Source organism: Coregonus clupeaformis, unplaced genomic scaffold (genome assembly GCF_020615455.1).
Source record: "Coregonus clupeaformis isolate EN_2021a unplaced genomic scaffold, ASM2061545v1 scaf0539, whole genome shotgun sequence".
Classification (NCBI taxonomy): Eukaryota; Metazoa; Chordata; class Actinopteri; order Salmoniformes; family Salmonidae; genus Coregonus; species Coregonus clupeaformis.
In genome coordinates this window covers 133,815-153,988 of record NW_025533994.1, presented here as the reverse complement: position 1 = coordinate 153,988, position 20,174 = coordinate 133,815, and the positions used below count along the sequence as shown (strand labels likewise).

Here is a 20,174-nt window from a genome sequence, read left to right as displayed (position 1 = left end):
ACCTGTCTTCCTCTACCTGTATCCTCCCTGATCCTTACATCTGACCCCGGTCTTTACCTGTCTTCCTCTACCTGTATCCTCCCTGATCCTTACATCTGACCCCGGTCTTTACCTGTCTTCCTCTACCTGTATCCTCCCTGATCCTTACATCTGACCCCGGTCTTTACCTGTCTTCCTCTACCTGTATCCTCCCTGATCCTTACATCTGACCCCTGTCTTTACCTGTCTTCCTCTACCTGTATCCTCCCTGATCCTTACATCTGACCCCAGTCTTTACCTGTCTTCCTCTACCCGTACCATCTGATCCTTACATCTGACCCCGGTCTTTACCTGTCTTCCTCTACCTGTATCCTCCCTGATCCTTACATCTGACCCCTGTCTTTACCTGTCTTCCTCTACCTGTATCCTCCCTGATCCTTACATCTGACCCTGGTCTTTACCTGTCTTCCTCTACCTGTATCCTCCCTGATCCTTACATCTGACCCCGGTCTTTACCTGTCTTCCTCTACCTGTATCCTCCCTGATCCTTACATCTGACCCCGGTCTTTACCTGTCTTCCTCTACCTGTACCCTCCCTGATACTTACATCTGACCCCGGTCTTTACCTGTCTTCCTCTACCTGTATCCTCCCTGATCCTTACATCTGACCCCAGTCTTTACCTGTCTTCCTCTACCCGTACCATCTGATCCTTACATCTGACCCCGGTCTTTACCTGTCTTCCTCTACCTGTATCCTCCCTGATCCTTACATCTGACCCGGTCTTTACCTGTCTTCCTCTACCTGTATCCTCCCTGATCCTTACATCTGACCCCTGTCTTTACCTGTCTTCCTCTACCTGTATCCTCCCTGATCCTTACATCTGACCCCAGTCTTTACCTGTCTTCCTCTACCCGTACCATCTGATCCTTACATCTGACCCCGGTCTTTACCTGTCTTCCTCTACCTGTATCCTCCCTGATCCTTACATCTGACCCCCTGTCTTTACCTGTCTTCCTCTACCTGTATCCTCCCTGATCCTTACATCTGACCCCAGTCTTTACCTGTCTTCCTCTACCCGTACCATCTGATCCTTACATCTGACCCCGGTCTTTACCTGTCTTCCTCTACCTGTATCCTCCCTGATCCTTACATCTGACCCCGGTCTTTACCTGTCTTCCTCTACCTGTACCCTCCCTGATACTTACATCTGACCCCGGTCTTTACCTGTCTTCCTCTACCTGTATCCTCCCTGATCCTTACATCTGACCCCAGTCTTTACCTGTCTTCCTCTACCCGTACCATCTGATCCTTACATCTGACCCCGGTCTTTACCTGTCTTCCTCTACCTGTATCCTCCCTGATCCTTACATCTGACCCGGTCTTTACCTGTCTTCCTCTACCTGTATCCTCCCTGATCCTTACATCTGACCCCTGTCTTTACCTGTCTTCCTCTACCTGTATCCTCCCTGATCCTTACATCTGACCCCAGTCTTTACCTGTCTTCCTCTACCCGTACCATCTGATCCTTACATCTGACCCCGGTCTTTACCTGTCTTCCTCTACCTGTATCCTCCCTGATCCTTACATCTGACCCCGGTCTTTACCTGTCTTCCTCTACCTGTACCCTCCCCTATACTTACATCTGACCCCGGTCTTTACCTGTCTTCCTCTACCTGTATCCTCCCTGATCCTTACATCTGACCCCGGTCTTTACCTGTCTTCCTCTACCTGTATCCTCCCTGATCCTTACATCTGACCCCGGTCTTTACCTGTCTTCCTCTACCTGTATCCTCCCTGATCCTTACATCTGACCCCAGTCTTTACCTGTCTTCCTCTACCCGTACCATCTGATCCTTACATCTGACCCCGGTCTTTACCTGTCTTCCTCTACCTGTATCCTCCCTGATCCTTACATCTGACCCCGGTCTTTACCTGTCTTCCTCTACCTGTACCCTCCCTGATACTTACATCTGACCCCGGTCTTTACCTGTCTTCCTCTACCTGTACCCTCCCTGATCCTTACATCTGACCCCGGTCTTTACCTGTCTTCCTCTACCCGTATCCTCCCTGATCCTTACATCTGACCCCGGTCTTTACCTGTCTTCCTCTACCCGTACCCTCCCTGATCCTTACATCTGACCCCCGGGTCTTTACCTGTCTTCCTCTACCTGTATCCTCCCTGATCCTTACATCTGACCCCGGTCTTTACCTGTCTTCCTCTACCCGTACCCTCCCTGATCCTTACATCTGACCCCGGTCTTTACCTGTCTTCCTCTACCCGTACCCTCCCTGATCCTTACATCTGACCCCGGTCTTTACCTGTCTTCCTCTACCTGTATCCTCCCCAGTCCGTACCTAACATCTGACCCCGGTCTTTACCTGTCTTCCTCTACCTGTATCCTCCCCAGTCCGTACCTAACATCTGACCTGTCTTCCCTCATGCCTTCCCTCATGGTTTTCACTAAAATATGAAAGACACATAATGGAACTTAATCAAAGCAATCCATAGGCCTATATACACCACTCACACCACATCTCACAAACAGAATGCCACTCTCTATGTATAAAACGCACCTGTGTCCCTCAAGATAACCAGGAGAGGGTGCCATTGTGAAGAATCAAGAAATCCAATTCAGAAGATTTTAATGCGTAATTGACAGACAATCAATCACTTATCACCAATGTCAGGCATCACACAATTATAGTACTGTCAAACTCAATTAAATATTTAAAGGCAGCACTGTTAACGTGGGTCATCTGCAGACGTAAAAATAGTATTGTGATATGTAAAGGGGTTCAATAGTTCATATTAGTCAAGGGTGGAGTAGGCTTGCAGTTTCAAAATGGTGGTACCCTTCTTTATTTTTACATTTCCAAAGAACTGGTTAGGCTGACTAGTAAAGTACACAACTATTCACACGAGGTGAGGTCCGGCTGACTAGTAAAGTACACAACTATTCACACCAGGTGAGGTCCGGCTGACTAGTAAAGTACACAACTATTCACACCAGGTGAGGTCAGGCTGACTAGTAAAGTACACAACTACTTCACACCAGGTGAGGTCCGGCTGACTAGTAAAGTACACAACTATTCACACCAGGTGAGGTCCGGCTGACTAGTAAAGTACACAACTATTCACACCAGGTGAGGTCAGGCTGACTAGTAAAGTACACAACTATTCACACCAGGTGAGGTCCGGCTGACTAGTAAAGTACACAACTATTCACACCAGGTGAGGTCCGGCTGACTAGTAAAGTACACAACTATTCACACCAGGTGAGGTCAGGCTGACTAGTAAAGTACACAACTATTCACACCAGGTGAGGTCCGGCTGACTAGTAAAGTACACAACTATTCACACCAGGTGAGGTCCGGCTGACTAGTAAAGTACACAACTATTCACACCAGGTGAGGTCAGGCTGACTAGTAAAGTACACAACTATTCACACCAGGTGAGGTCAGGCTGACTAGTAAAGTACACAACTATTCACACCAGGTGAGGTCCGGCTGACTAGTAAAGTACACAACTATTCACACCAGGTGAGGTCCGGCTGACTAGTAAAGTACACAACTATTCACACCAGGTGAGGTCCGGCTGACCAGTTAGGGCTTCCATCAATAGTAGAAAACAATAGAAACTAATGAATTAAGATTGTTCTCATTGTCAGCAGAAAAACATATTTAGTAGAAGGCCTGTGTGGCTGAAAGCACTGAACTGAGCATTTAGAGTTAGAGCAATTCGATGTTAGATCCCAAAGTGACTTCAGTCATACAGCAACACTCTGGTCCTGGTTAGCGATGGTAGGCATGGTTTGGTCCGGAGTAGGCCTGGTGTTGGTCCTCAGAGTAGGCTTGTCTTGGTTCAGGGTAGGCAAGGATTTGTTCAGGGTAGGCGAGGGTTTGTATGTGCGTAGGGCTGGTTTGGTTCAGGATAGGCATGGTTTTGGTCAGGGTAGTCAGGGTCATCAAGGTAGTCAGGGTTTGGTTCGCGATGGTCCTCAGAGCGAATCAGCTGACTAACACATCTCAGCTTGGCTTTCTGACCAACAGTCTGGTATAGATACACAAACACTATCAACTGGAGGACCTGTCACAAGAAAACAACCAACACAAGGACCTGTTTAACAACAACAACAGCAACAAACTGGAAAACCTGTCAATCAAGACAAATGTGAACAGTGGACTAGTGGGTGGGTGTATCTGTATGTGTGTGTGTGTGTGTGTGCATGTGTCTGTGTGTCTGTGTGTGTGTGTGTGCGTGTGTGGGTGTGTGTCTGTGTGTGTGCATGTGTGTGTGTGTGTGTGTGTGTGTGTGTCTGTGTGTGTGTGTGTGTGTGTGTGTGTGTGTGTGTGTGTGTGTGTGTGTGTGTGTCTGTGTGTGTGTGTGTGTGTGTGTGTGTGTGTGTGTGTGTGTGTGTGTGTCTGTGTTACCTGAATGATTAGCAGGCCCATGTCCATGCCCACTATTGTCAAAGTGTTCTCCTTCAGCCAATCAGTGATCATCTTTTGACAGCCCTGTAGCAACACACACACACTTGAAATGTCATTTTGTTGATACATACATCTTACAGGCTATTGGTAAATAATACAGATGGGAAACGTGTGTGTGTTAGTGTGCACTTGTTTTCCTACATTAAAGGTGTGTGTGTGTGTGTGTATGTGTGTGTGTGTGGTGTGTCAGCAGGCAACCGCAGGGTGCATGTGACGCGTCTAGTGCAGTAGTGCCTAGGTAGAGGTAAGTTGCATTCCCGCTTACCACATGCTTGCATACTCTCACTTACAGCTCGCTGCCGCCGGCTAGCCCTTGTGGTGTACGGGCCCACCTCTGTGTGGACACGCCCTGGCAGCCATCAACCACTGCCCCGCTGCCTTGTGGGTTAGTCTGGTACGACAAAGCAGCCCTATTTAGGAGCCAAAATGCTCACCCCAGCTGGGGAGAGGCCTAGAAAAGGTGGCCAAAAAATTTCCCACTCACTCCATCCTGGATAGGCTACCGCACCTATCGGGAGTTCCACTCGGCGGTCGGAAAATGCTAAAGAAAATATTTCCCTGAAAATGCCGACATGGAACATCAGAACTCTTTTGAACACTGATGACAATAACGATAGATCCCATCGGAGAACAGCTCTGATTGGTGCAGAACTAAGGCGCTACAACATTGACATTGCTGCCCTGAGTGAGACCAGGTTCCTGGATGAAGGTTCCCTGGAAGAGGAGAGAGAAGGCTACACCTTCTTCTGGAAAGGTTACCCTCTGGGTGGACAACATCAGCACTGTGTGGGACTCGCAATTAAGTACAGCCTTTTACCCAGCCTCACCGAAACACCTGTCGGCATAAGTGAAAGACTCATGTCTCTCTGTATCCCCCTAGCCAAGATGCGCTATGCTACTCTTCTCAGTGCATACGCACCAATGTTACCATCTGAAAATGAGGCAAAGGACTGCTTCTACCAGTCACTAGATGAGGCCCTTCATCGCATCCCCAGGAATTACAAGATCTTTCTGCTGGGTGACTTCTACGCAAGGGTGAGACAGAACAACAGGATATGGAGCGGAGTGCTGGATAGGCATGGTGTTGGCCAGGTCAATGAGAACGGCATGAGACTGCTAACTCTATGTGCCGAGCATGATCTCATTGTCACTAACACCTTGTTCCAGCAGAAGAACAAATATAAAACATCATGGATGCACCCACGCTCCAAACACTGGCACCTGATCGACTACGTCATATTGAGACGTTCTGACACTAATGACGTCCTGCTGACACGTGCCATGAGGGGTGCAGAATGCTGGACTGTATGATACTGGCTAAACTCCAGATGAGAATACGTCCCTCCCAACGCCTGCAGAAGTCCAGTAAGAGGCGTCTGCACTGTACCTGGCTTGAGAAAGCTGCAGTAAGGGACGAGTTCTGTCGCTCCCTCACTGAAAGGCTGAAGGAGATTGAGCCTCTTCTGAGCACAGAGGACCCCATGGACCAGAAGTAGGCATCTATCAGTGCTCTAACAGGCAGCGGCACATTCCATTGGCTACAGCGGTAGGAAACATCAGGAACTGGTTTGATGAGAACTCGGACACCATCACAACCTTACTGGACAATATGCCCAAAGCGCACAGGGCTACTCTCAACAGCCCCACATCTGCTACCCTCTGCCAGCAATGGCATGCATCACGCAAGGAAGTGCAAACAACCTTGCATGCTCTGCAGCACAGGAAATCAACATTAATGCCGACAAAAACAACATGCACAATTTCTACAACTCAGCTAAAGCTATCTATGGCCCTATAAGTTGTTCCATCACCCCCCTGAAAACAGCTGATGGTCTGACTCTCTTGAAGGACCAGAACCAGATCCTGATGAGGTGGCCTGACCATTTTGAAGCACTGCTCAATCAGCGGTCTCCTACAGACCACTCCATCCTGGAAGAACTGCCTGTCCATCCACTCATTCATTACCGCAACCATTCGCCAACCTTCCAAGAGGTGTTATCAGCAATCAGTTCGCTCAAGAACAACAAGACTCCTGGCGCTGACAGCATCCCTGCTGAGCTACTTTAGATGGGAAGTTACTTCTACACCAGAACTCTCCACCAGTACATCACTGAGGTTTGGGATCGGGATATCGTCCGCCGAACGGTGTCAGGAGGCAAACGTTGTCACCATCTATAAGAACAAGGGTGACAAGTCAATCTGCGGCAATAGCCGGGGGATATCCCTTCTGGCTGTTGCCGGCAAGGTCCTGGCCAAGGTGATGCTACACAGGCTGGTGAACAACATCACAGAGGAACACCTGCCAGAGTAACAATGCGGCTTCAGAAAGAACAGGAGTACGGTCTACATGATATTCACGGCATGGCAACTCCAGGAGAAGTGCAGTGAACAACATCAGGACCTTTTAATGTTCTTTGTCGACCTCTCCAAGGCCTTTGACACTGTGAGCAGGGAACTACTATGGGGCATTCTACTCAAATTTGGCTGTCCAGACAAATTTGTCAACATCCTTTGCCAGTTCCATGATGGGATGATGGCTCGGGTGGCCATAGGAGGGCAGGAGTCAGTGCCTTTTGGAGTAAGCATCGGTGTGAGGCAGGGGTGTGTGCTGTCACCTGTACTCTTTAACATCTTCCTCCTATGTGTCACCCAGCTTCTCCACAAGGAGCTTGAGGACAGCAGCTGCAGTATGCTGATGACTTTGCTCTTGTGGCCCACACTCCAGAAGACCTTCAGTCCGTCCTTGTAGCGGCTGTGAGGGTCTATAGCAGGATGGGACTGTCTATCAACACCACCAAGACAGAGGTGGTCTGCCAATGGCGATCCAGCCCTCCAACCACCATGCCTGTCTTCACCATTGAACACAACTCACTGGCAATAGTCCCTTCAAATACCTGGGCAGCATCCTCTTGGAGGACTGAAGCATCGACCTCGAAATTCAAAACAAGATCAAGCAAGCATCAGCTGCCTTCAGGAAACTCAGATGCAGGGTCTTCCAAAACAGCCTCTCCACCGCGACACTAAAGTCGTCGTCTATCAAGCCGTCTGCATCCCCACACTTCTTTACAGCTGTTCTATCAAGCCGTCTGCATCACCACACTTCTTTACAGCTGTTCTATCAAGCCGTCTGCATCACAACACTTCTTTACGGCTGTTCTATCAAGCCGTCTGCATCACCACACTTCTTTACGGCTGTTCTATCAAGCCGTCTGCATCACCACACTTCTTTACAGCTGTTCTATCAAGCCGTCTGCATCACCACACTTCTTTACAGCTGTTCTATCAAGCCGTCTGCATCACCACACTTCTTTACAGCTGTTCTATCAAGCCGTCTGCATCACCACACTTCTTTACAGCTGTTCTATCAAGCCGTCTGCATCACAACACTTCTTTACGGCTGTTCTATCAAGCCGTCTGCATCACCACACTTCTTTACGGCTGTTCTATCAAGCCGTCTGCATCACCACACTTCTTTACAGCTGTTCTATCAAGCCGTCTGCATCACCACACTTCTTTACAGCTGTTCTATCAAGCCGTCTGCATCACCACACTTCTTTACAGCTGTTCTATCAAGCCGTCTGCATCACCACACTTCTTTACAGCTGTTCTATCAAGCCGTCTGCATCACCACACTTCTTTACAGCTGTTCTATCAAGCCGTCTGCATCACCACACTTCTTTACAGCTGTTCTATCAAGCCGTCTGCATCACCACACTTCTTTACAGCTGTTCTATCAAGCCGTCTGCATCACCACACTTCTTTACAGCTGTTCTATCAAGCCGTCTGCATCACCACACTTCTTTACAGCTGTTCTATCAAGCCGTCTGCATCACCACACTTCTTTACAGCTGTTCTATCAAGCCGTCTGCATCACCACACTTCTTTACAGCTGTTCTATCAAGCCGTCTGCATCACCACACTTCTTTACAGCTGTGAAGCCTGAGTCACTTACAGTCGCCACAACAAGCAGCTCGAGCGATTCCACATAAGATGCCTGCAGTGCATCCTGGGAATCACTTGCTAAGACCAACTGCAAGAGTATGGAGGCCATGGTCACCTGACACCAACTGCGCTGGCTTGGGCACGTCATTAGAATGTCTCAGGAGCGCTTGCTGGGGAAGATCCTGTATGGCCAGCTACATGTTGGCCGGCGGTCTGCAGGGGGACAGATGAAGCGCTACAAGGACCAGCTGAAAACGCAGCTGAAGAAGTGCAACATCAAACCCACTGACCTAGAGGACGCTGCTGCCGACCGTTCCACCTGGCGGCAGCTCTGCCAGAGCGGTGTACAGAGGAGGAGGAGAGGAGCACAAAGAAACGGCAAAAACAGCTCAGGAGACATACAACCATGCTGCCCCCGCCAACACAGACTGAGACATACAACCATGCTGCCCCCTCCAACACAGACTGAGACATACAACCATGCTGCCCCCTCCAACACAGACTGAGACATACAACCATGCTGCCCCCTCCAACACAGACTGAGACATACAACCATGCTGCCCCCACCAACACAGACTGAGACATACAACCATGCTGCCCCCACCAACACAGACTGAGACATACAACCATGCCGCCCCCACCAACACAGACTGAGACATACAAACATGCTGCCCCCCACCAACACAGACTGAGACATACAACCATGCTGCCCCCACCAACACAGACTGAGACATACAACCATGCTGCCCCCACCAACACAGACTGAGACATACAACCATGCTGCCCCCACCAACACAGACTGAGACATACAACCATGCTGCCCCCCACCAACACAGACTGAGACATACAACCATGCTGCCCCCACCAACACAGACTGAGACATACAGCCATGCTGCCCCCTCCAACACAGACTGAGACATACAACCATGCTGCCCCCACCAACACAGACTGCACATGCCCCACCTTCAATAAAGTTTGTGGATCTCGGATTGGACTCTACAGTCACCAAAGAATTCACCGTTAACTCAAAAGTGGAAGTCATCATGGTATACGATGGACTACCATAACGTAATGTGTGTGTGTGTGTGAGAGAGAGAGAGAGAGAGAGAGAGAGAGAGAGAGAGAGAGAGAGAGAGAGAGAGAGAGAGAGAGAGAGAGAGAGAGAGAGAGAGAGAGAGAGAGAGAGAGAGAGAGAGAGAGAGAGAGAGAGAGAGTCTGTACCTGTGGATGGATGTGTGTTTCATTTCCATTTCCAAACAGCGTTGTGCTGTATCCAGAGATGGCAGGACAGTCCGTGGTGTTGAAACAGGAACAGGGAAACACCTCTGTCAGACTGGTGTTCATAATGAACAAGTTCCCCTGCCAGTCATTAGGAACCTGCATACCACAGCAGTGCCCCTACACACACACACATTCACACACACGCATGCACGCAATTGGTCAGTTTCGTCTCGCCTCATCTTGACTTTTAATGTGGACCATATTTCACAATTGCTGTCATACATACATAGCGCTGTACATCATCCAGAAGCTTCCAATGTCGTTGATTGTCAGGGTTTGTTCCATATTCAGTCATGGTCTTATTCACTTCCATTTTCATCTCAGATGTGATCTGTAAGAGCAAAACACATGTCTGTATGTCTGTCTGTCTGTCTGTATGTCTGTTTGAATGCCTGTCTGTCTGTCTGTCTGTCTGTCTGTCTGTCTGTCTGTCTGTCTGTCTGTCTGTCTGTCTGTCTGTCTGTTTTCCTGTCTGTCTGTCTGCCTGTCTGTCTGTCTGTCTGTCTGTCTGTCTGTCTGTCTGTTTGCCTCTGTCTGTCTCTGTCTGCCTGCCTGTCTGCCTGTCTGTCTGTCTGTCTGTCTGTCTGTCTGTCTGTCTGTCTGTCTGTCTGTCTGTCTGTCTGTCTGTCTGTCTGTCTGTCTGTCGGTCTGTCTGTCTGTCTGTCTGTCTATGTAGCAACAAAGGAGTTATCATAGTACTATGCAACAACATGTTAATACAGAACATGTCCTCTGAGACGCTTAATGCAAGGTCCTGGACATACCTTTTCACGCGATAACAAAATGATGAAGGTGACAAACAGCTGACCAAGGACGATGCAGATCAGGAAGCCCATATACTGAGAGGAAAGATAAGACAGAGAGTTGACTAATATCAGTTAGATCACCACATACACTAGAAGCTTAAGATGAGTCACATGTGTGTGTGTGTGTGTGTGTGTTAGACTAACACACACACACACGTGACTCAGTATGCTGGTTATGTTTAATGTGATGATTACGTGCTGCGCAAATAGAGTATACGATTATTATAAATATACGTACTGTAGGCTAATAATAATTGTGCCCTGCCCTCCCATGCATTTCATATGCCCCCCTTAAGACTGAGGTCTGGCGACGGGTCTGGTGTTAGTGATGCGCGGGTCAGCTGTTTGTTCCAACAAGCTCTCACAATCTCACTGCAGAATCAGACGTTTGTCCATAAATGTCGAATTTCAAGGGATAAGTTTTGGCAACCGCCCGACTATATGTGATAAAGTGCAAATCTGAGGCCCGCACCCGACCCTAACCTGCAAATATAGAAAATACGCTGTACAGTTCCCTTTTTTTCTCTTGAACATGTCTTTATTTATTGATAGACATGAATTGCACAATAATTATACATTGATGGATTTCTTTATGCATTGTTTTCTCTTTATTCAACCCACCTGCCGCTGCTGCCGCCCGCCCTTCATCCACACAATATTTCATGACCCTAAACCCACCCACCCCCTGGATATAACCGCGGGGACTACGGGTTATGAGTCAACCCACGCATCACTAGTGTGTGTTTGCGTTATTATGACTGTAACATGACCACTCACCAGTAGCAGGAAGAACCTGTTCTCCAGTTGGGCTCCCACACTCCCCAGAATAGTGACACCAACCACCATCAGTCCGATGATGAACAGTCCCCCAGCTACAGTCTTCACCTCAACTACACACACACGCACCCGCACCCGCACACACGCACGCACACACACACGCAAACACATGCACACACGCACACACACACACACACACACACGCACCCGCACACGCACCAGCACACACACACACACGCACGCACGCACGCACACACACACGCAAACACATGCACACACGCACACACACACACAAGCATACGCACACTTGCACAAGCACACACACAAGCACACACACACACACACAAGCACACACACACAAACAAAAATACAGGTTTCAGTGTGTTTTCAGAGGAACAATCATACCCTTGTCTCTCTCATAACATTTGAGTTAATATAGAAACTCTGAAATGTGATAAATGGCAATTCTCTGTCCAGAATAACTTACCAGAGCTGAGAACAGCAATGAAATTGTCTTTGTCAAACAAGATCCATACCGCACATCCAAAGATACAGAGCCCCAGAATCTGTGTAGTGGATTTAGAAAGCTGCATGTCACTTTCATATGTAGTACATCAAGCCCTAATGTTGAGAGGCAAAGCCACATCTCTCGATCGTTTAAAGAAAATTCAGACGATGAATGCTAGTTGGTTAAGATTAGGGTTAGGTTGAATTCTCCATCATTTTTGTTCTTACCAGGAAAACAGAGTTGAAAACTGCTGCAAAGAATTTCAGAATTTGAAACTTGTCGTCCACCTTCATGATGTCTTCCTGATATTTGATCTGTGGTAACTTCTCACATTACTTCTCACTCACACGGCGACGGGCAACAGCAATGGCAGCCAAACCTATTTTCTCTCACCTCCCTATCTGCCTGACTACTGTTAAGGTAATGCTTCACTTGGTAGGTGCCATTTCCTGGTTCCATCACCTTGGGAACAGAGTCCAGTTCCGTGTTGTTCTTAATAATTAGCTACACCTGTCGCTGTGCAAACACAGACACACACACACACACACACACACACACACACACACACACACACACACACACACACACACACACACACACACACACACGCATGAAGGCACACACACACACACACACACACACACCCACACATGAAGACACACACACACCCACGCATGAAGGCACACACACACACACACACACACCCACACATGAAGGCACACACACACACACACACACACACACACACACACACACCAACGCATAAAGACACACACACACACACCCACCTACAACCTACCTACCTACTTACTTTCCTGATACTTGAAGTACTGTAGTCCTGGACCCTATGTCCTAGTAGCCTATGGGACAATGTTATCGTTATGGCATGGGTTTGAATCCCGGGTCTGCCATGGTAGGGATAACCTACATTTTGTGACACACAAAGTCAGCATGCTTTTTAGGCTTTGCTACAGAACAACAAACTGATGTTTTGAGAGCAGTGGAGGCTGCTGAGGGGAGGACAGCTCATAATAATGTCCTGATTGGAGTGAATGGAATGGTATCAAACACATGGTTTTCATGGTTTTCATGTGTTTGATACCATTCCATTCACTCCATTCCAGCCATTATTATGAGCTGTCCTCCCGTCAGCATTCTCCACTGTTTGAGAGACATAATTACAGTTTTTTCCTATTGCTAACACACTAAAATGACATGCACAGCACAATTATTTAAACTGACACACAGAGAGCAAAACCTCTTCTCAAGTCTCCAAAAGTCTAAACACATTTTCTGCTTTACACACATTTTGCAATTCAAAATGGCACTTTTTAAATGCACTGCACATGGTTCTCTGCATAAGACACAACAATCTGACATAAAGTCACATGTTTGCCATTTCAAAACACTGCCATTCAAAATGACACAACATGAGCTAATAGGCCACCATGTGCCACCTGGCCAAACACCTCAATGGTTAATTGTTACCACTTAAATCAGGAAGTAAGCACTATGAAAAGACCACAGGTGAGCGCCTTTTGTTTTACAACAACAATGGAAGACGTTGCAGAGAGAGGAAGAGGAAGAGGGAGGGTGAGAATGAGAGGGGGAGGAAGAGTGAGAGGTAGGGGTAGAGCTGGTAGAGGAGTTCATGGCCAAAGAAGACAACAACTTTCAAATGAAATCAGAGCAACCTTAGTTGATCATGTCATCAACCATGGGCTGACAATGCGAGAGGCTGGACAGAGAGTGTAGCCCAACTTGAGCCGTTTTACTGTCGCCTGTGTCATCCGGACATTTAGACTGGAGTACAGGTATGTAACCAACATTTATTTCACACTATGTAGTACACCCCATGCCATAGTGTATCAGTTGGGTGACACCTGTTTACTTCATGAATGGCTGATGTCATACTCTAACTGCACAAGTTTCCTGTACAATTTACTCTAATGTGGGGGAAATATCTTTAGGCTGCATTGTCCAAGCCCTATATTTTTGTTTTTTTGTTTTTCTAAAGGACTGAGAGACGCAACCATGGTGGAGGAAGGGGCCAAATGTTCACCGGGGTACAGGAAGCTGCCATTGTAAACTTGGTTTTGGAAAATAATGAAATCAGATTACAAGAAATTCAAAGCCACATCATCCAAGACATCACCATATTCAACAACATTCAACGAGTCAGTCTGTCCACATTGGCTCGCATTCTCAAGTGAAACCAAATCAGAATGAAACAACTTTATAAGGTGCCGTTTGAGAGAAACTCTCAAAGAAACAAAGAGGTCAGACGAGCATATGTGGATGTAAGTACAATATTGACTGCAGTACACTACACGCAACATTGTTTCCCAGTGTACTGGATAACACCATATTGACTGCTTTTGTTCTTTGTTTTCAGGGAGTACTGGAAATGGATGCTCATGCAATCCCACATGAGGTCATCTTTATAGATGAGGCTGGGTTCAACCTAGCAAAGACCAGAAGAAGGGGGAGAAACATCATTGGCCACAGAGCCATTATAGATGTTCCTGGCCAACGTGGTGGGAACATCACAATGTGCGCTGCCATCTCCAATACGCATGGTGTCCTCCACCGTCATGCCAACCTTGGACCATACAACACAGCCCATATCCTCACATTTCTGGACAGACTCCACAACATTCTCATACCACCAGAGAGTATGAATGATGCAGACCATCAAAGAACTCGGTACGTTGTAGTTTGGGACAACGTGAGCTTTCATCGTGCAGCCCCAGTCCAAAACTGGTTTGCTGACCACCCACCATTTCTCGTGCAATACCTCCCACCATACTCACCATTTCTGAACCCCATAGAAGAGTTCTTTTCGGCATGGCGGTGGAAGGTATACGACCGGCAGCCCTTTGTGTGCATGCTTCTTGTGCAGGCTATGGAAGAGGCATGTCCGGGGCTGTAGTGGAACAGGTTGAGAGCTTCGAGTTCCTTGGTGTCCACATCACCAACGAACTATCATGGTCCAAACACACCAAGACAGTCGTGAAGAGGGCACGACAAAGCCTATTCCTCCTCAGGAGACTGAAAAGATTTGGCATGGGTCCTCAGATCCTCAAAAAATTATACAGCTGCACCATCGAGAGCATCCTGACTGGTTGCATCACCGCCTGGTATGGCAACTGCTTGGCCTCCGACCGCAAGGCACTACAGAGGGTAGTGCGTACGGCCCAGTACATCACTGGGGCCAAGCTTCCTGCCATCCAGGACCTCTATACCAGGCGGTGTCAGAGGAAGGCCCTCAAAATTGTCAAAGACTCCAGCCATCCTAGTCATAGACTGTTCTCCCTGCTACCGCACGGCAAGTGGTACCGAAGTGCCAAGTCTAGGTCCAAAAGACTTCTCAACAGCTTCTACCCCCAAGCCATAAGACTCCTGAACAGCTAATCATGGCTACCCGGACTATTTGCACTGCCCCCCCACCCCATCCTTTTTACGCTTCTGCTACTCTGTTAATTATTTATGCATAGTCACTTTAACTCTACCCACATGTACATATTACTTCAACTATCTCAACTAGCCGGTGCCCCCGCACATTGACTCTGCACCGGTACCCCCATGTATATATAGCCTCCCTACTGTTATTTTATTTTACTTCTGCTCTTTTTTTCTCAACACTTTTTTTGTTGTTGTTTTATTTATACTTTTTTTGTTAAAAATAAATGCACTGTTGGTTAAGGGCTGTAAGTAAGCATTTCACTGTAATGTCTGCACCTGTTGTATTCGGCGCATGTGACCAATACAATTTGATTTGATTTGATTTGATGAGATGTGGGTGCGATTCAGGGATGGATAAGGCACTCAAGGCGCTTCTTCCCTCGATGTCTGGCAAGGGAAGATATTGCCTGTGATGTGGACGAGGCGTTGTGGCCAGACCCAGCTGTGTGGCAAGATGCTGCCTAATTATTTTTCTTGCCTCTTTTCCTTTTCTATATATTTTTTCTGCACATTTTTTCTGCAATTTTCTTTTTCAGTTTACTGTTTTTTGTGAGCATATTTTTGTTCAGTCCAATGTAAATATATCTGCTGTGCATATGTTGCACTGAGTTGTTCGGTGAAAAAATATATATATATATATATTTCTGTGCATGTGAACAATCTGAAGAATTTTCTACAATTTGAACTATTTTAGTATTATGGCAAAGCATACTAAAGATGAGAGTGCTTTTCATTATGCCCAACAGTGTGTAGTTGGTTAGACAAAAATCTGGTAATATGAATGAAGTGTGTGCCATTTTGTGCAAACGTTTGATTTTGATAATGCTATATGTAGTTTTGGTTGCAGTGCTTCATTTTGCAGGATATATGAGGTATTTTGCAGTTTGGGTGTGTGGTTTTGTGAATTGTGTTAAGTATTTTGATAAAACCAGCCTAGTTTGCAAAATTGTGTTTTAGCAATTGGGAAAAACTGTAACATCTAAATGCAGTACATGGCTCTGTTTGGTGGGAAAGATACAGTTCCACCGCCAAGCGCTAGAGGGCAGGGTAGTTTGGATAGTGTGAGCCACAACTCACGTGCCGCAGCAACTCTCTTCTGTGCCGCAGCCATACAGGAGAGGAAGACAGAAAGACTTCCGTGTACAAACGTTTCATGTATTTTCAGGTGAAATATGCCCCGTTACTGTGCTGTAAAACTGTGCAAAAACCGTGGCGGAACACCCTCTAAAGAAAACAAGAGACTAAGCTTTTACCCGTAGGTTATATACTATTTTCCCATCACGTTTCAACATGTACAGATACAGTCCTACTGCTAGCTAGCTTAACTAGCATGATCATATTGGCTACTCGCTAGCGTTGTGTATCCAGCAGTGCTCTCAAAACAAATAGTTAGCTGTCATAGAAAAACACAAACACTAGTATGGAAGCAATGCTTTTTATGTAATCTTGTGAATTTGGATGGGGCTGACAAATCTAATTAGGGCATGTCAACAAATGTAGCTATGTTACCAACATATTCCTGTTGTCTCCCCACAGGTTCCCCTTGCAAGATGAGGCCAGGCTGCAGATATGGGTAGACAACATGAAGCGAGAGGAGTGGACCCCCAGCAGACACCAGTACCTGTGTAGTGAACATTTCACTGAGGACTGCTTTGACCTGCGATGGGGGATCCGATACCTGAAACACACTGCCATCCCTACCGTCTTCCCTCACAGACATGACGTCAGTAGACAGACACCACTTCTATGACACCCAACAACAAAACTAGCAGAAGTCTTAATGCACATTTCCGGAATAGTGACTGATATTAGAGTTTCACATTGGGTTGATCATGCACTTTACACTGATCGTCATTGCAGTGGACAAAGCATTGTGTTAGGATATTTTATTTGGGATTCATCAGGGCTGGGGTCAATTCGATTTTAAAGCAGTCGATTCAGGAATTTATTTTAATTTAAAATTCAACAATGGAAAAACTTCTGAAATAAATAGCTTCTACTCCTCAGTTTATTGAGAAGTCATTGAAAATAGATGCTGTTTTTTCACATTTTGAATTGCTTTTTAAGTTTACCTGAATTGACTGCCTTGAATTTGAATTGACCCCAGCCCTGGAATTCGTTAAATTGCAAGTGCAACATCAAATCAGATTGTATTGGTCGCGTACACATATTTTGCAGCGAAATGCTTTTATTTCTAGATCCAACAATGCAGTATACCTAATAATACAAAAGAATACACACAAATACACTATACATGGCTATAATATGATAGCATGATTTCTGTTCGTGTTTACCATCACTCTTTCCCCTCAGGATGAAGAGAAAACAGTTTCCACTAGTAAGAAGAACACCAAGCCCAAAACCAGGATATGCGACGCCAACATTGAACTCATCCGCTCCCCCTCCCCTCCTGGCAAGAATAAACCTCTGATTCTGAGAAGGAGAGTCCGAGTGGAACCAGTCGTGGTGAGTGTCCCTCCTGTCCCGAACCCTGAGGATGCCAGTGAATCTACGGTCACTACCCTGTTATATGAAAGACAGCTTGTTTCAGACGCAGAGGCCTCTACTCCTAGTGAAATGGTCCTGGGGGAGGTGATGCTCTCAGAGACCCAGGCTGCAGTGTGTGAGGTGTCCGGAGAACTGCCTGGAGACAGTGGTGGGATACTGACAGCCTCTTGCTTGAACCTGTCTGCTGAGACACAGACACTGCAGCAGCTGGATACACTGGACTCCACGGTGACTGTGCTCTGCTGTGAATCCGTCGGCCCTGTCGGCCATTTCTCGGAATGTGAAGCCACAGTGGACGCCCTCCAGGCGGTCCTCGGTCAGACGTTTAGGATCTTCCCTCTGGAGCTACGGAGGGAGGAGGGGGTCGGAGACGGAGAGGAGGGCCCCGGGGAGGGGGAACACATCTCGGTGTACGAGCACTCCTACTCCAAACAGGACACGGACAAGGAACAGCTGTGGAGTAAGATCGCCAGCCTCCACACCAAGATCATGGAGTTGGATAGGAGAGAGGAAAGCACCATGGGTAAAATACGATCGCTTGAGAGCGAGATGGCACATCTGAAGAAGAACAAAAATTTTTGCAAAGAAAAGCAGAAAGTACTAGAGGACTATATTACTTCTGCGTTGCTCTAATGTCTTAACCGTAGTGCTTTGTTTCCATTAACATCTGTGTCTTTTTAATTAGATGTTTTTGGTATAGTTATTACAGGGTTATTAGTCTCAATCACTTGTACTTATTTATTACCTGTTTACATGTTTCACCAAGAGTTATATTACGTACTAGTAGTGAGTCCCTTTGTTTCTCAAAGAGCATTGGCCAAGGCCTGTAATCTGTTCTCCATCTTGTTCTAGGCAGGGGATCCCTGTCCGTCCATATGTCCCCACTAGGTGGCACTGTGTCTTTAAGAGCCAGGACCAATCGGATAGGCCATGGCACTATGCACTACGGTTTCATGCTTAGATGTCACTGACATAAATTGTAAATATTAGTGGTGTAATTGTGAGCGTTTTAAGGGAAGCGATATTAGCTATAGTTGTGCTACAGATGGTTGCTTGTTTTATTCAGTGATATAGTATCGTAGCACATCTAAAGTGCAGTCATACAGGTCCTTGCTTTGCTTGTTATTTATGTGTAAAAAGGCATATGTTTTTCACCAATGTTTTATTATTATTTCGATGGTAACAAGTAACGTGCAATACATAAGTATCCGAGTAATTGAGATGATTCCACCGTTTTAGGTGTGAGTTCTTGGTTCTAATTAAATGTTTGAAAAGGAAAAGGCGCAATGCTTTTGCTCACTATTAAAAACATTAGCTCTGATCTCGCCGTGACACTGGAGCAAGAGCACCACCACATCTGTCAGTAAACCGACATTATTCGAGAACCTTATATCTGTTGTCTTTCTACACCGCCTGTCCTGAGTGAGTCCCATTATTTATCTCTACCTGCCTTCTCTAACGTGACCCCGCTAGCAGCCTAGCATTCCATCAGAGCAATAGCAGAGATAAATAACATTTTAGTCATTTAGCAGAAGCTCTTATCCAGAGCAACTTACAGTTAGTGAATATATATTTTTTTATACTGGCCCCCCGTGGGAATCGAACCCACAACCCTGACGTTGCAAACACCATGCTCTATCAACTGAGCTACATCCCTGCCGGCCATTCCCTCCCCTACCCTGGACGACGCTGGGCCAATTGTGCGCCGCCCATGAGTCTCCCGGTCGCGGCCGGCTGCGACAGAGCCTGGATTCGAACCAGGATCTCTAGTGGCACAGTTAGCACTGCGATGCGATGCAGTGCCTTAGACCACTGCGCCACTCAGGAGTTAGCATAACATCTACATAAAGCACCACAGCATTGATAAAAGGGCTGCTTGTAGGCTATTGCGAGATGAAGTGAGGTCTAATCCCAGTCTTCTCGGAAATCGATAAAATTGCTTTGAAGTGCACTTTGCAGCATTGCAGATGTGACTAAAATGTAAATGTAATCAATCAATCAATAATCTCAGTATGCATGCAGTGTCTTTTTACCTGAGATCAATCAGAGAAACGTCACATGCCTCATAGAGCCACTCTGAAGGCAAATTTAGGACATTGTCACTTTCCCAGTTTATTGATTGATCTCAGGTAAAAAGAACAGCATGTATACTGAAATGATTGATTGATTACTAGCCATGTCTGCAAAGTGCACTTCAAAGCAATTGTATCTATTTTTCTGAGAATACCTTTTAAGCAGTAATGAAGAAGCTGGGGACTTCACTGATGTTTTAAAATCATATATGTTGACTTCGATAATGTAATGATAGGCCTATAGGACCTGTCTTTGGATCTAGATGATTGGCCCACACCCTTGTTCTGTGTCTGTCCAATAGAATGTAGCAGAAGCACAAACACAAGGACACACAGCACCCAAT

At 46.6% G+C, this 20,174-nt stretch overlaps 2 protein-coding genes across 3 annotated transcripts; one reads left to right on the top strand and one right to left on the bottom strand.

Annotated features, from left to right (window-relative positions):
• Positions 1–3,851: 3,851 nt before the first annotated feature.
• LOC121568191 (leukocyte antigen CD37) lies at positions 3,852–12,221 on the bottom strand. The gene is made up of 8 exons (XM_045215861.1): positions 12,013–12,221; positions 11,765–11,843; positions 11,278–11,390; positions 10,459–10,533; positions 9,921–10,025; positions 9,635–9,811; positions 4,412–4,495; positions 3,852–4,067 (listed from the first exon to the last, which is right to left on the bottom strand). The coding sequence occupies exons 1-8, from the start codon at positions 12,076–12,078 to the stop codon at positions 3,864–3,866; spliced, it is 903 nt and encodes a 300-aa protein (XP_045071796.1). The 5' UTR covers positions 12,079–12,221; the 3' UTR covers positions 3,852–3,863.
• A 4,137-nt stretch (positions 12,222–16,358) lies between these two features.
• Positions 16,359–18,924, top strand: LOC121543908 (THAP domain-containing protein 5-like). Of its 2 annotated transcripts, XM_041854042.2 has the most exons (4): positions 16,359–16,505; positions 16,787–16,973; positions 17,564–17,700; positions 17,920–18,924. In XM_041854042.2, the coding sequence occupies exons 1-4, from the start codon at positions 16,423–16,425 to the stop codon at positions 18,389–18,391; spliced, it is 879 nt and encodes a 292-aa protein (XP_041709976.2). In that variant the 5' UTR covers positions 16,359–16,422; the 3' UTR covers positions 18,392–18,924. The 2 variants fall into 2 exon arrangements, with proteins under 2 accessions (XP_041709976.2, XP_045071801.1); XM_045215866.1 differs by having other exon boundaries at positions 17,564–18,924.
• The last annotated feature ends 1,250 nt before the right edge of the window (positions 18,925–20,174 follow it).